Source organism: Equus caballus, chromosome 26 (assembly GCF_041296265.1).
Source record: "Equus caballus isolate H_3958 breed thoroughbred chromosome 26, TB-T2T, whole genome shotgun sequence".
In the NCBI taxonomy this organism is placed as follows: domain Eukaryota; kingdom Metazoa; phylum Chordata; class Mammalia; order Perissodactyla; family Equidae; genus Equus; species Equus caballus.
Window position 1 is genome coordinate 33,235,814 of NC_091709.1, and position 14,834 is coordinate 33,250,647.

General features: G+C 40.9%; 1 protein-coding gene across 8 annotated transcripts in view; it reads left to right on the plus strand.

Annotated features, from left to right (window-relative positions):
* The window catches only part of MAP3K7CL (MAP3K7 C-terminal like), a 97,023-nt gene that overhangs the window by 66,291 nt on the left and 15,898 nt on the right, over window positions 1-14,834 (plus strand). For all 8 annotated transcript variants that reach the window (XM_070252073.1, XM_070252074.1, XM_023629985.2 and 5 more), the window contains one exon: window positions 11,064-11,125. In XM_070252073.1, the coding sequence (XP_070108174.1) occupies window positions 11,064-11,125 (62 nt within the window). The remainder of the gene's footprint in view (window positions 1-11,063; window positions 11,126-14,834) is intronic.

Below are 14,834 nucleotides of genomic sequence, written 5' to 3' on the forward strand. Positions count from 1 at the left end.
CCTCAGGTGATGTGAGGTCACAGTGGTGAGGAATGGAGGCTTGGATCTCTGCCATTGGTGCCAGCCTTTGCTCTCAGTCTAGTGTGGTCTGTTAAAATCATATAATACATGCTCAAAAGCATTACCATTTAAACCTTGGGTCTTTTGAGGACAAATTCCATCTATCTATCTATTTATCTATCTGCCTATCTGTCTATCTCTTTATCTATCCATCCATCCATCCATCCATCCATCCATCCAACTATCTAGCTATCTAGCTATTTTTCTTCCTACAATGCCCGTGTAGTGGTAATGCTTTGAAAAGTAATAAGTGAAAAGAGACAGGTTCATCCCCAAAATAATGCAAAGTAAGGATCTAGACTCTGTGAAGTTTGATGTTACACAGCCAATTCAGGCTTTACTATACCAAGTGATTATGGTGGTGACACATCTATCCCCTGGTTTCCTGGATGGTACACCCCCAATGGAGGATTTATTCTAGAGTAGGAAGAAGTGAAGCCTTGGCTCTTCATCATCTGTTCTTCTAACACTGTTCCCGTGGTCTTCTGTTGTCCTATGTTCCCGCTCAGAGGTTGCCTTGAAAGATAGTGGTAAAGGGAAATCTCCCAATAGGCAAGCCAGTCCATCCCAACATAGAAATGACAACTAACATTAATTGCATTTCTCTTTTGTATTAGGCATCCATGTACATTATTTCTGATCTTTAAATTAACCATGCAATGTGGGCATTAGTATTCCCAGTTTGCAGAGACAGAGATTGAGGTCCAGAGACTGCTCGTAAGTAACAAAGTTATGATTTAAACGTAGGTCTCTAGACTTGACAATCCAAACTCTCTCCATTATCCCATACTGTTTCTCCAAGAAGGAAAAGAAAAACACCTCCTGTTTTTATGTATTTCATAAATGCAAGATTTTGAGGAATAGTGCTTGAGTGACTAGTTCTCAAGACAGACACATGTAAACCCAAAATCCGGGGAGAGAGAAGATATATAATTTTCTTGCTTGTGTTCATGTCCCACATGGGCAGAACAAGTCCTGTTACAATCAACGGCTTTTCAAAGAAAATTTCAGTCTAGGAATCTTGTTTATTTCAAACAATATTATTATATCATAATTTTGGATGGGACAAATAAAGGTACTGTTCCTTCATCTTTATTTTAAAAGAATTTAATTTATGTACAGAAAAGAGCCTTGGCGAGGTGAATCTTTATCTTTAGCCTGCATGAATAGACTCTTCCTTGAAGTATAAGATGTATAACTTGTATTAATTTGTCATCCTCCTTTGAACTCTCTTGGCCCCTGACAGGGAGCTCCTGCATGTTATTCACTAATCAATTTAGATTGATTTGTTCTAGTTTCTTTCAAATGTCCCAAGAATGCCCACTTGTGAAATTCATGTTTTTTGATATAGTAGCTTCAAAAAAGGGTTGTCATTTATTTCAAGTAATTCCTACCCTCTAGTTCTACAAAAACATGCTCAGGAAGCCTTATGAAGAATCTGCCAAAATTGAAAGAATTTTTCTTATGATCAAAGTGTCCCCCTATCTCTAGAAAGGGCACTTAACTAGAGAGTGAAGACAGGAGCTGGGGTTCTGTGTTTATCAACCTTTCTTAAAATAATCACCTGAGAGCACGCCTCAAAAACATATGTTCTAAGGCCCTCCTCCTGTATATTCTGATGAGGTAGGCCCAGATCGAGGCCCAGTGATCTGTATTTTTGCCTGCACATGCAGTGTGAGTGCACAGAAAGATGCTTTGCAAATATTTGGGGCCACTCCCTCTGAATTCTTGAGTAAGGAGCATGTGGAACGTCACACTGAGCAACACTTGCCATCACACACACTGTGCATACCTTTCGAATTCCAGTGCATTCCAGACCACACATTTAGGGGGAAAACACCCCAGACTTTCATAGTAAATGGGGAAACTAAGATGAACTTTTGGGGAGTAATTCCCTATTCATGGATTTATTGCTGAGGAGTAAGCAGAGTCCATGAGAAGCGAGTCCTCTTTGTCTTTGAATGTTGACTTATTCATTTCTTATGAGCCTAATCCAGTGCTCATTCCTCCAGTTATGTTAGGACTTTTTTTGCATATTTTTCTGAGATGATTTGGTGTAGAGGTTAAGGACGTATAGCTTTGGAGTCAGCGAGGCGTAGTTTCTAGACCCATCTCCATCACTATTTGTATGATCTTGGGTAAGTCACTTAACTTTGCTGAACTTCAGTTTCCCATAAGATGTGTATAGTAATAGTTCACAAAGTTGTTGTAAGAATTAAATAACACTATATAGGTAAAGCATTTGGCAAAGTGCTTGACACAAATTAAGTACTCTACTGGTCCCTAGATTTAGGATAATTAATTCTGGAATATTAAGTAAAATATAAACTACTAAGCAGTTTTGCATCCCACCTACGTCTCACACTTCTACTTGATGTCAAGGTGGAGTTTATTGTATAACTAACTTGCAATTATTTAGGGACTAATTATCCAGTTGGTGGATTATGGTTATCTCTTATCAATTAGCTGAACTTTACTTAGTTTCTGTGCTTCCCACACTCTGCCAAAGGTGAGTGGGATGTGCATGATTCCTACTACGGGTTTTATAAGGCAAAGGGATTTGGGAAAAATTCTATGTCACCAGAGCAGATAGGAATAGCTTTTTGGAAGATATGAGAGTCAACCTGGGCTTGAAGGTGGGTAAGGCATTGAAAGGCAGTATAGGAGAGATGCCATTTCTGGGTACCAGGTACAAAAAAAGGGAGCTACACATCTTCTAACAATTCTTCCTTTTCCCTCCAAACAGAAAGCATGAACAAAACCCAAGAGTCAGGAAGAACATGATATATTCAGGAAATACTAAAACTCTTGTCAATTGGAGCCAAGGTCTGAACTGTGGAAGAGTAACATGCTGTTTATTGAGCCCTGCTTTGAGCTAGGCATTGTGCTGGCACCTATGCAGACTATCTGTTTAGACAGCAGTAGACTAGCGTTCCCAAGCCAATCTTGAAAGTTCAACAAAAGAGTCTGGATTTGATCAGAACCAATAGAGTGTCAAAAGTTCTTGAGCAAGGAGTAATATGATGAAAACGGTAAATATTCAATTGGTGGAATAGTCCGGAATGTGGAGAGATGAGAGAATGGGAGAGGCTTTTTATATTGATATAGAAAAGAGGTGATGAGAGCCTGGATTAAAGAATGGAGTGGGATGATTGAATTCAAGTACATTTTGGAGGAAGGGTTGAAAGGACTTGGTGACAGACTGGCCCTGGTAGATGGGGAGTTGATCATTGTTCATTGATAGCAGAATGAGTGGCAAGACTCCAAATAGACCGTGGACCTCCAAGGGCTTAAATAAAGGAAGCAGGTTTTTAGGGGGAAAAAACCCTTTAAAATACAGTCACCATTTCTGCCTATTATCAGAACCCTTCATTAAGTAACACTTAGCTAACTGCAGTTCCCAGAGGCAGCAATGCCTGTCTGGAATAAACTAATGGTATGATTGGCGTTACATCCAAACTGGGAATTCCAAAGAGTTAACTTTCTAAATTGAGACCTTCATGGAGTTAGTTTTCCCAATAGAAAACATACAGAAGAGAAAAGAGAATCCCACCTCTTGGGATAGAAAATCACTGGCCCTTCTCCAATTAGAGAGAATTTAACTTGGACTGATGTGAGGATTTCATGTTAATTACTTGAGAGTTTTCTTTATCTTCAACAGAGCTAAAATCTGGCGCAGCTCTCATGTAAATTTAGACCTTGGCTTTGGGGTTCTTCTTCTTTTTTTTTAAGTTTTCAGTTTTTATTTAGAAAGAGTCAAGGATACTGGTATCAACTCAAGCTGATAGCTTTCAACATTTTGTTTTTAAAAAATTCTTCCAAGCTATTAGGATTTTTCATATCTAGGCATGAATTAATTATATGACATTTAGTTAAAAAAAATCCAAGACCCATTCTGTTGGTGTCTCTTTTAAGTCATACTATTTTCTCCTCACATATCTGGGTGTTTCGTGTGGTGGTGGGAATTAGGTGTGGTAGCTGAAATAGCTACCTTAAAATCTAATTAAACCGGGTATTGTGTGAATGTCTTGTGCACACATACAAAACTGCCTTTCAGCAAAACTGTGATGCAGGTGAAGTGTCTCTTGATGTTGTCCTCTTCCTTCAACTTTTTCTACGCTTGGTAGCATTTCCGTCTCCCTCCTCAGGGTCCAAAATTTCCAGTACGCTCTTCTCTCCATGCTCTCAATCTGTGTTTATCTGTGTTTTCTGGAAAGACTGGGAAAAGCTCATTCACACTAAGCAGTAAATGAATATTGAGGTTTACCTTTTTATCTCTCTTGGGGCGTTTCTTTTCCTATCCCCAGGGAATCAGTAGGCAATCAAGGGATAAAGTTCCCACTGGAATTTTACGAATGACCTTGGTAAGGACGGCATTTGGCAAAACGGCCTGGGTGAGCCTTTTGGAACTCTCTCAAGTCTCATTCTGTCCCAGTTCTGACCCTGCCTTTAAAGCTGCCTCTGTATGCAGTGGCAACAGTCAGTCGAAAAACCCTCACGGGTTGGGTAGGAGTGGGGCGGTCTCCTATATTCACATCTTTTACAGAGCACAGAGTAACACAGAGTTGAAAACTGTGGTAGAAACTTAATTATGAAATGCTATGAAATCAATAATACAATATGCATAACCATTTTGAATTCTTTATTCTGATATCAGTGAAGATTCTTTGAGGTACAACTGGATTTATTGGTTGAAATCTGTTGCTTAAGGTGGTAAAGAAAGGCCAGAAAGGAAGTAAATGCTTATTGAGCACCTGGGTGCTGTTCCTTGTATCGTCTCATTAATTTACCCTGGCAACAACTCTGCAGGAAGATGCTATTATACCCATTTTACAGATGTGGACCATTGACTAAGGGAGGTTAAGTAGCTTACCTCAAATCAAGCAGTTAATAAACAGTCAGAAGAGATTCAAAGCTGAGCCCTTGGGACTGTTTTTACTTTATTACCTATTTGGAGGTAGGGTCCATGTAATAAGAGAGAAGCATGAATGTCCCTGACAGCAAAGAGCTTCCCCATTGGTCATGTGAAATGATGGAAGAAGGTTAGTTCTGATATATTTTTGAAGAGTAGGGAAGAAGAAAAGGAGAGGTAAATTTTATTTGGTGGTGTGTTGAAGAATAAACTTCTAACAGGCTCTTTCTGAAGCAGACGTTTCTGGGCAAGTATGTTATAAGCAAAATAAGTAAAAATATTCTTACAAAAGGATGAATCGATAAGATTCACAAAATGATAGCTACAATAATAGTGACTAGATGAATATTTCTAACAAACATAAAACCTGTCTCTAAACGGAATCGGAGCTCCATACAGAGAAGTATCATTCAGTCTATTTGATGTATGATCTTGTTTGCCTGATAATTTTAGGTACTGGTTGAGGTAACATGGTGATTATTATTGATTATAAAGAACTGAAAATCTGCTAAGTATCATATCAAATCTCTACCAGTATCCATATTTGTATTTATATCCATATCCAAATCTGTATCTATACTTTTAAATTTATGTGCCCTGAAAAATCCAATGTGTGTTAAAGAATTCACACGCCAACGCTTAATAAGCAGGAAGCAAAGTTAAAAAAGCCTTTGATGTGTTTCAAAACAAACTGATGCTCTAACAAGAACCTAGGTATCTGGGAAGTTTTTAAAAGTTTTTTGATAAATTAGTATTAATCTCAATTTAGATTTAAAATGAAAGTACTCAAAGACCTTTCATGCGTAATTTAAATTTTTTTGGACAATATTTCATATGGAAAGTGGTTGCTTTGATAGGGGAGTAAAAAGGAAACGCTTCTTAAATCTAGATTTAAATGAAGAGAGTAAACCCACAGGACTGGAGGTTATGGCCGCACCAGGGAAATCTCCCTTAACTGGCATGGGGAGAATTAAGTAATGAGAGTCAGCGATTTTCACCCTGCCTGTTCTCTTTGTATTATTCAGATGATGAAGAATAATACCCTCAACCTCTCCAATACACACATACTCACATATGCACACACAGGTGTCTTGTCTGCCTATTACCCCATTGGTTGGGTTTACGGTGAAAAGGAACAGAAAGTAAACTCAGTTGTATCAAGCATTCATTATTATCCCTGCTTATTTCCTTGGTGCCAGGCTTTAGGCTAAATGATTGGCATACACATTCCTTTACTAATAACAAGTTTCTGAGGCAAGGAATATCATGCCCATTTTGCAGAGGGGAAAACTGAGTCTCAAAGAGATTACACTGACTGTCCACATTCACCAATTAAAAAGAGGCCAATCTGAGATTTAAATGCAGGTCTGTCCCACTGAACGTGGCACTGACCCACTGTGTCTTTAGTGGTTAGGAGCCTTCACAGGCAAACAGTTCCCAGGAAAGTTTTCTGCACGAGCCTTGGCACTGTGGCCACTGCCCAAACTCACTTGCCCCTTAAGTATCAGTTTTTCTCTGGGTGTCCTGAAGGATGGTCTCCAGGACACCAGCACTCAGAGGTCATCCTGCAGGTAGGACCAACTACACAATTTGTGGAGGCATAATGCAAAAAGTGTGGGGTTCCTTGTTAAAAAGTTATTAAGAATTTCAAGGCAGTATAGGCAGAGCATTAAATCAAGCGTGGCCTGTGTGAGCGAAGGGCTCTGTGTGTCTGCGCAGGTGCATGCCCATGAGGCCGGTTCGGACTGCAGGACGTGTAGACAGATTGAATGGATTCTAGGCAGGACTACCTCTGGAGTTCCTGGTTGGGGAGTCGGGTGGGGCTTGGGAATGTCCTGTGATGTCACTTCTCCCTCTCTTGAAGTCTTCTCTGTGTGGACTTAGAGTTTCCCAGCTTAGACCCCAATTATGTCTAGGATGGAGAGCACAGTGGAAGGGGGAGAAAATTGACTCCAAAGTCGAGTCAAGATTTTGCCCAGAACACTGGTTCTCAAATGCTGGTTCACAGACCTATTCTGGCTTTGATGAAGTTTTCGCCTCTGTGATGTAAAACAAAAGAAATAAGGACGTGGCAGTGAGGTTTTTTTTGTGTGTTTTTGTCTATAAAGCTAAATTTATCCCATATAATGGATATTCTTTTCTAAGATCATGTTTGCCTAACGATTTTTTTGGTGTTAAAATGTTCTCGCTCTCAAAAAGAGGTACTAATGATACATGGTAGTTGTTTCTGAATCACCTCCACTAGCTGAATAAAAAGTTGAATACTCTACGGCATGATTTCCAATGTTTTGGGGAAAATTTCACGGGCTTATGAAATGTAAAAGTGTAGGAGCTCTTGGATCAGAAGGTGAGGGAGAGCAGCGTGGTATGGTGAAGAGCCCTGGGCTGGGAGCCCCCCTTAGTCTTACGAGACTCGCTTCCCTTCTTGGGGGCCCTTGTCTTTCACTCTACATGGAAAGTTCTGGACCAGACGAGTGCGTAGCCCCTTCCAGCTCAGCATTCTCTGAGAACTCTGCCCACATAGCTCTCATTGCTCAATCACCGTGCGCATTTGGATTACAGACCCAACGGATCCCACTTATCCGATTCATGGAGAAACAATGTAAGGAAATCTGAAACAGAACAACCACAGAAACAACCCAACAGCTGCTCAATAGATGCAGAGACGAGCCCATCATAAAATGTACTATGGCATGTCATAATGGTTGGGATACCAGGAAGAAAGTTCTATCTTAAGTACCATTGACTTAGTTATATCATGTTTGCCAAACAGGCAGTGAACATCTGCTTATTAAAAAAAAATTCCTCTTTAATTCTTTCCTTTAGATTTCATCCTTTAAAAATCCCTTAGGATATGTTTTGCTTAGTCCATCAAGCCATTTTAAAAGGAAGCCTATGAATTATTTCCTGAAGTTTTAAAAAAATATAATAAAATGATTTGCCGATTTAGCATAGAGCTTCAGTCCCAGCCTTATGAATAAGAGGCATTCAATAAATATTTGGTAAATAAATAAATTTTAATAAAAATGTACTTGTATTCTAATTCTGGCACATTATAAACATATCTAGCAACTGCTCTCCTTTTTTTTTTTTTTTTAAAAAAAGCCAAATTTGCTGTGTATAGCTCTTTACACTCTACTTTGTGCTTCTGAATTGTCAAAACAAACTTAACTGCTCCCAGGAACTCTGATCCAATATCACTGTCAAAATGTTTTACAACGATTTGGCCAAATGTTTGTGGAACAGCTGTGCTACTAGTCTGCCTGAGTCACTTTCCTTCTTTCGTTTTGGCCCAATCCTGTGATTCATCATTCTGCTTTTAGAATATTTGCCTATTTTTAAAACCAGTCAAAGAAGGCAGCCACTGTTTAAAAGTAAACACACCACACATCAACTTGGGGCAGCTCTGTAAGCAGCTTCGCAAGCTCTGAAATTTCTGGCTGGCAGGGATGCCAGCTGAAGCAGATGGCATCGAGCAGTGACATGCGGGACTGGCTTTCAGACTGAGTAGTTTCCTTACATCTGTCTTTGGTTTGCTTGTTCCCACTGCCATTTCCTACTTGGATTAATCCAACTTGATCCCTTCCTTCACAAAAACCTTACTTTTATCTTGCTTGTCTCTCTAAAACATCCATTATGTTTGTTTCTATGTCAATCATTTAGACTTTTTTTTTTTTTTTTAGGAAGATTAGCCCTGAGCTAACTACTGCCAATCCTTCTCTTTTTGCTGAGGAAGACTGGCCCTGAGCTAACATCCATGCCCATCTTCCTCTACTTTATACGTGGGACACCTACCACAGCATGGCTTTTGCCAAGAGATGCCATGTCCGCACCTGGGATCCCAACCGGCGAGCCCCGGGCCCCTGAGAAGCAGAACATGTAAACTTAACCACTGTGCCACCGGGCCAGCCCCTAAACTTTTTTTTTCAACTCAAGGAATCCAGTCTTAAGCCTTTACTTATTTGCAAAATTATCAGCAAGGTCACATATATGTGATGCTACATGGTATGACTATAAATAATGACACAGATTTCTATAGTGAGCTTTATTAATTCTGGGTAGGCCAGGTATTTGCTATTTACTTTACTATAGTAAAGCAAACAAGTAACTTTTTTCTTTCTTTTTTATAATTAAGGTGGAAGGAGTGTGACTTCACAGGGAGCAAGGTGGATTAAGTCCAGGAAGCTTTGAGTTGCATTCCTGGCTGTCTTGGAATTCTAGAATGCACTGTCTGCTCTGGTACTTTACAGAACTGGTCTCTCCTAAGGAGTGCCTGCTCATCTGTGATTATTAGGGTTGAGATGCCAAAGTATAATATGTTCACATTTACCCATGCCAAATTGTCCTGGCCTTAACTCAATGAGCTAAAACAATCATGATGTCTGGGCTGTTGATACTTTATTGAAGTAAATTTAAATGCACCTCAGACCAAAATCAGTTTTACAAACTATAGGTTTTATAATGAAGCCCACCTCTAAAGGGTCAGTGGCAACAAGTGAATATTTCTCTTTTGTCCAATTCTCTGCAAATAACAAGATGAATTTAAAAAGCCATTGGCAGAAGTTGTCACGTCTACTCTGAGTAGGAAGAGAACATTCAAAGGGCCTGGAGATTGGATCTCCTTGTTGCCTCTAAGACAGTCCTCCAGCCTGCAGCAAGGGTCTTGGGAAGATTGCCCCATTTCTACTTGCTCAGGAAGCTAAATGGTGTCAGTGAACCTGTGGGCATCCATTGTCTGGCACAGGTACAGGGACAAATGGATTTACATTGCATGAGACATTGTCATTATCTTAAGCCACTTTTAAATGGGAGTGTTATTGTACTATTGACTAAAATATACCAGAGGCTATGAAGTGACGTGACCCTTGAGGTGTTTGGCAGAGGTTAATACTGTCCTTGTTTGAATTATCTTTCTGGTGATTATTTTCAGCGCCTTCAAAGAAATGTAATCCCTTACAAGCCAGGAGCTCCTTGTGTGCTGCATTTTATTCTGGAATGTGTTCTCCGTGAGTAGGGAGAGGATACTTGCTCCTGCACTGTGTATGGCCCGTATCACTTCCTCTAGTTCAAAGAGAACATCAACAGTTTTTAGAAATAAATTTGATTATGGTAGTGGGAGCACAAAACCTATTATCTTTCCTTTCTTTATTGTAATTTAAAATAGCTTTGGTCTTTATTTATTCCTGTAGCCTGTATTTTGTCTTATTCTCACCGTCCTAGGTCCTGGGGTTGGTGTTGTCAACAAGGAGGGGATTGGAGAGGAATGGCCAATGGTCTGCCTGGAGAGACAGAGGTTCTGCTGACAAGGGGGCTGTCCCCTAGAGCCAGGGCTCGGTCAGTAGGATTTTCATGAAGAGATTTGTGGGTGACTTGGATATTTGAGGCCAAACTTCTCTCAGGTTTCCTCTGAGGTTTCTGAGAACTGCATCTTTTCGTCCAGCAACACCTGCCTATTGTGAGTCAGTGAGTTGAAGACAGAATTGCCCACTCTCTGAGCTCAGGCTCTCCCACAGCAAGGCAGTGGACTGAGCCCCAGGTTGGGAGTGCTGCTTGTTACCCACAGTAACCCAGAACAAGGCTCTGGTTAGCTGCCTGTTAGTGGTGGTTTGTGGTAAGAGCAGTGGGCAAAACCGTCAAAACTTGCCACCGTTGGAGTCACTCAGAGCAGAACGAACGCTTCTATTTTCACTGACACATTCTTGTCCCATTGAGACTGTGCTGGTCACCTCATTAGCACCTTGTTAAAGTGCTTTCCTGCAGATCATATTTTTTGGTTTTGGCTCACGTAGGAGTATTGAAAGACAAGCAGCACTTGTTAACTGGAGAGCTCCCAGACGGAACATTGGAGGATGCTGATATTTGTTTGCAAAATTTTGGTGAGGCCAGCTAAGCTGTCTGTGCTTCTGTTTGTAGTGACAATGAGCAAAATTGTCTTCTGCATTCTATCTGTCCCCAACTGAAGTGATGGAAATAACTGAAGCGGTATATACTGAGGGTTTAACGACGAAGTCTAAAGATGGTTTAACAGCAGGACAACTCTTGTGAGAGAAAGGACCCTATAGTGAAGAATCCTTTTATTTTCATGTTTTAGATGATGCACCTCCTGAAGACGCCATTCCTCTGGTCTTTCCAGAATTAGAACAGCATCTACAGGTAAGGATTTTTCTAGAGCCTCTCTTCTTTCCTCCTCAGTTTCACAAAATATGGTAAGCTGGGGAGTGGCCCAACTAGGGAAGACTGACTTGGAGATAGAGAGGGGAGCCTTCAAGTCATCGAGGTTTGCGTTTCTAGAGCTCCAAAGTCAGGCTGAAGCCCTCACACAATGTCCCTGCCAGGTTATCCAGCTACAGCACCAGAATACCATGAATTTATAGTATAAACTAGCTCCCACTTCTAAGGAGTTCTGAAGCCTGGGAACAGGGCTGGTCCCTGCTCTTCTTTGCTGTGCACGTCTCTAAGCATTGCAGGTTTGACCTGTTTGGGGGTAGAGATTAAATAATCAACTGTGCAAAGGAGATTTGTCTTGTGTGGCAAGATTTCAGAAGAATCTTCCTTTCTCTACTCCAGCCCCCCACCCCTCCCCAGTTCTCTAACAACTTTTCACAGAATATAATTATTTTAAGTTAAACCTTCTGAAAACTGTCTGGTTTGACCCATGAGAAAAATATTTCATATGCGTAGTCTATGGATGACCTATCCAAGATATCCCATTTTAATGCATTAGCATTATTTGAAAGGAACCAATTTATGACATTTAAATCTTTTTTAGTTGACATATGGTGATTCCAGGCAAAGATGGCTTTAGGAAGAGGTTCTGCTTAAAATACCTGGAAATTGGCCTTGGGGCAGACGTTCGCTTGAGTACTTCACTTTGCAGGCACATTTGGACAAGTCTAACAGGAGTTTTGAATCCTGTGCACAGACGTTTGCTTGGTCACCACTTTTTCCCCTAAATATTGATTTTGAAAGACTTTAGGAGGGGTCTGCAGCCTCCAGTTTCCAACAGGCCCTGAAGTTCCCTTTCATCTTACACCCAGTAGTTTTTCCCATTTATAGGTGTTCCTGGTATCCTGAAGTCACTTGAGTTTGGGACCCTTGGTCCTGAACAGCCCTGGACAGAGGTGGGAAGAAGCCAGAATGAGCTGTCATGCAGCCCAAGATGGGGTCACTTCGTGTTGGCTCCAGTTCTTATCTCAGCACCCAGTACACTGAGTTAAAAACCTGGTAGCAACTAGGTGAGGTTGGAAGAGCTGGTGCTCCACTGCCGGGGTGGCCTCTAAGGATCAACCGAGCACAACAGGTGTGATTGGGCTTGTTGCAGGAGCCCTCATTCTCACCTCGGCTGTAGTCCTGGGCATTGTCACAGGCCTCCAACAGAGAGCCTGCTCAACAGAGCAATATCAGTTGTGTAGACATTACTGAAGATTGTCCACAAGGTGGACTGATCACCACATGTGTTGTTAAAAGACAGCTTTGTTCTCCTCTAAAATTTCCTCTGCAGCTATTAGCCATCTTATCTCTGTCTTCTCCTGTCCCCCATGCTGGGTCTTCAAATAGCTGTCCTGGTTCCCGATGTCTAACCATATCCCCCAAATCACTTCCTTTCATCGTGGAGAACAATTCAGCTGTCCCCCTGCTTTTCCGCCTGGCATGCTCACATGACATACAACCTTCCTTCTTGGGCTCTATCCTCACAGCAGGGCTGAGTATGTGCTGCTGGTGATGTATTGGGATTGTAAAATAATAACTTTATTCTTTCCCCAGTCACAGTTTCTTTCTCCTTTATTTTTTATTTATTTTTAGGATCGGCACCTGAGCTAACATCTGTTGCCAATCTTCTTCCTTTTTCTTTTTCTTCTCCCCAAGGCCCTCCAGTACATAGTTGTATATTCTAGTTGCAGGTCCCTCTGGTTGTGCTATGTGGGAACCCGCCTCAGCATGGCTTGATGAGCGGTGGTGCCATGTCCACACCCAGGATCTGAACCGGCAAAACCCTGGGGCATCAAAGTGGAGTGCACGAACTTAACCACCCGGCCACAGGGCCGGCCTCTTTTTTGCCTTTATTTTAACAGTCACCTCAAAGCTATTTTATTATCATGGAAGTTAGATGAAAAGAAGGAGTAAACATGTTTTGAAAACAAAACATTAGAAACATATTCCGGTTCTTGTTCCTCCATCAAATAATGGATCATTAAGTATACTTTTTTGTATTGACAGCACAATTTTTTTCCTCTGGGAAGGTTGACAGTGTTCCCTGGCTCATGGATCATTCTTCACAAAATTCATAGCACTCCTGGCAATTATCCAGATAGTTTTTCTATTAAAGCATCAAATGGTTGACTTTTATTGCTTTTATTCCATTTGACATATATTAGAAATTGTCTGTTTATTTTAATCCAATGAGACGATTTCATCTTCACTGATCTTTAATGACTTAGCCAGTTGAGGGGCTGGTTTCTGACTCATGAGCTTTGGTCCTCTCCCCCTTAAAATATGATGTTGCTTGACCTCTTCATGAACGAGAGAACATTCCTAGCATTACATCTAAAAGCATTTAACTAAGTGCTTGTTTGTTAGGTGAAGGGTATGATTGAATTTGTTACAAACATTTGCCAGTTGACAAGTCACTTAGTTAGAGTTGCCTGTGTCTGAGACTGTGGCCTGTTACCTTTATTCTATGCACCCAGGCATGAGTGTTTAGAAAAAAGCTGACAAAGTTCCAGAGGAGAAAGCTAACCCAGAAAAGTACATGGAAATGCAGATTCTTGTTTCCATGCTTGGGATAAACATATAAATTTAAGCCATTCTGCAGCAGGAAGTGCCTGTATTGAAAGCAATGAAAATGCTTTATGGACGAGAGGAGCAATCCATTCCATGGAGCAGGCCGTCTTTACAGTCATTCTCATGTGCTTTCATCTCCAAGTAACGGCTCTTGGAATTTTACCAACCATCAGAATCCTCTACGGAAGAATAAAAGTTAGGTTACAAAGGCATATGAAGCGTCTTCTGGTTGTCACTCTTTGCTTAAGGATGAACCGACTCTTGATGATCTCTACTGGAACCTTAAAAACTTGCCTAGTGAAAAATAAATGATGCCAGGTGATTCTTTCCAGGCTTCCTCTCTGCACACCCTCAGATTTAAATCCCACCCATGCGCATTGAGTCTCGACTAGGTGAGGGGTGTTTCTCTGCAAATGATCTCATTTGATCCTTGCAACCACTGTGTAAGCTAACTCTTATGGCTCCACTTTAGAGATGAGAAACAGGAGGCCTAAGTTTGGTCTAAATAAATTTTCTAATTCAGACCAGCTCTCTGTTTCTGAATCTAGGTGGCTTTCTTTCTCTTACACCTCTTGTAGAACTTCTGGACTGCTTCAATTACTTTGAGAGGTGGAGATTTTTTTGTTTCTGGTTTACTACGTTGCCATAATGTAGTTATAGAAGAACCTTCTAAAATCTGTTCCGACTTTCTGATATCCATTACGCATTCTTTCATAGTTTATAAAATGCGGCTATAAAGTATCTGTTTGGTAGATACTCCATCACCAATTTGACCCCCAAGATTTTTCTGTTGCTTTGCCAAGAATGTGGACATGTTTGAGCATGTAATTCGCCGTGCTTCTATTTTCTCAGAAGCCATAAAAAGCCTTGTGCAAGAATAGCAGCGACAAACATTTCTCTTGATGTCTCTATTAATGCAGAATGTTGAGCAAGACACTTTGGGGTCAGGTAGGTGTTAAAATGAACATCTCGTTATAATGTTCATTTGTGGGCCTTTGGCCTCAGCCCAGGGGCAGGTGTTAGGTTGATTCTATTTTGTGCAGATTCCTATCCTGGAACTTGGTTTCTAAATTCTCCATGC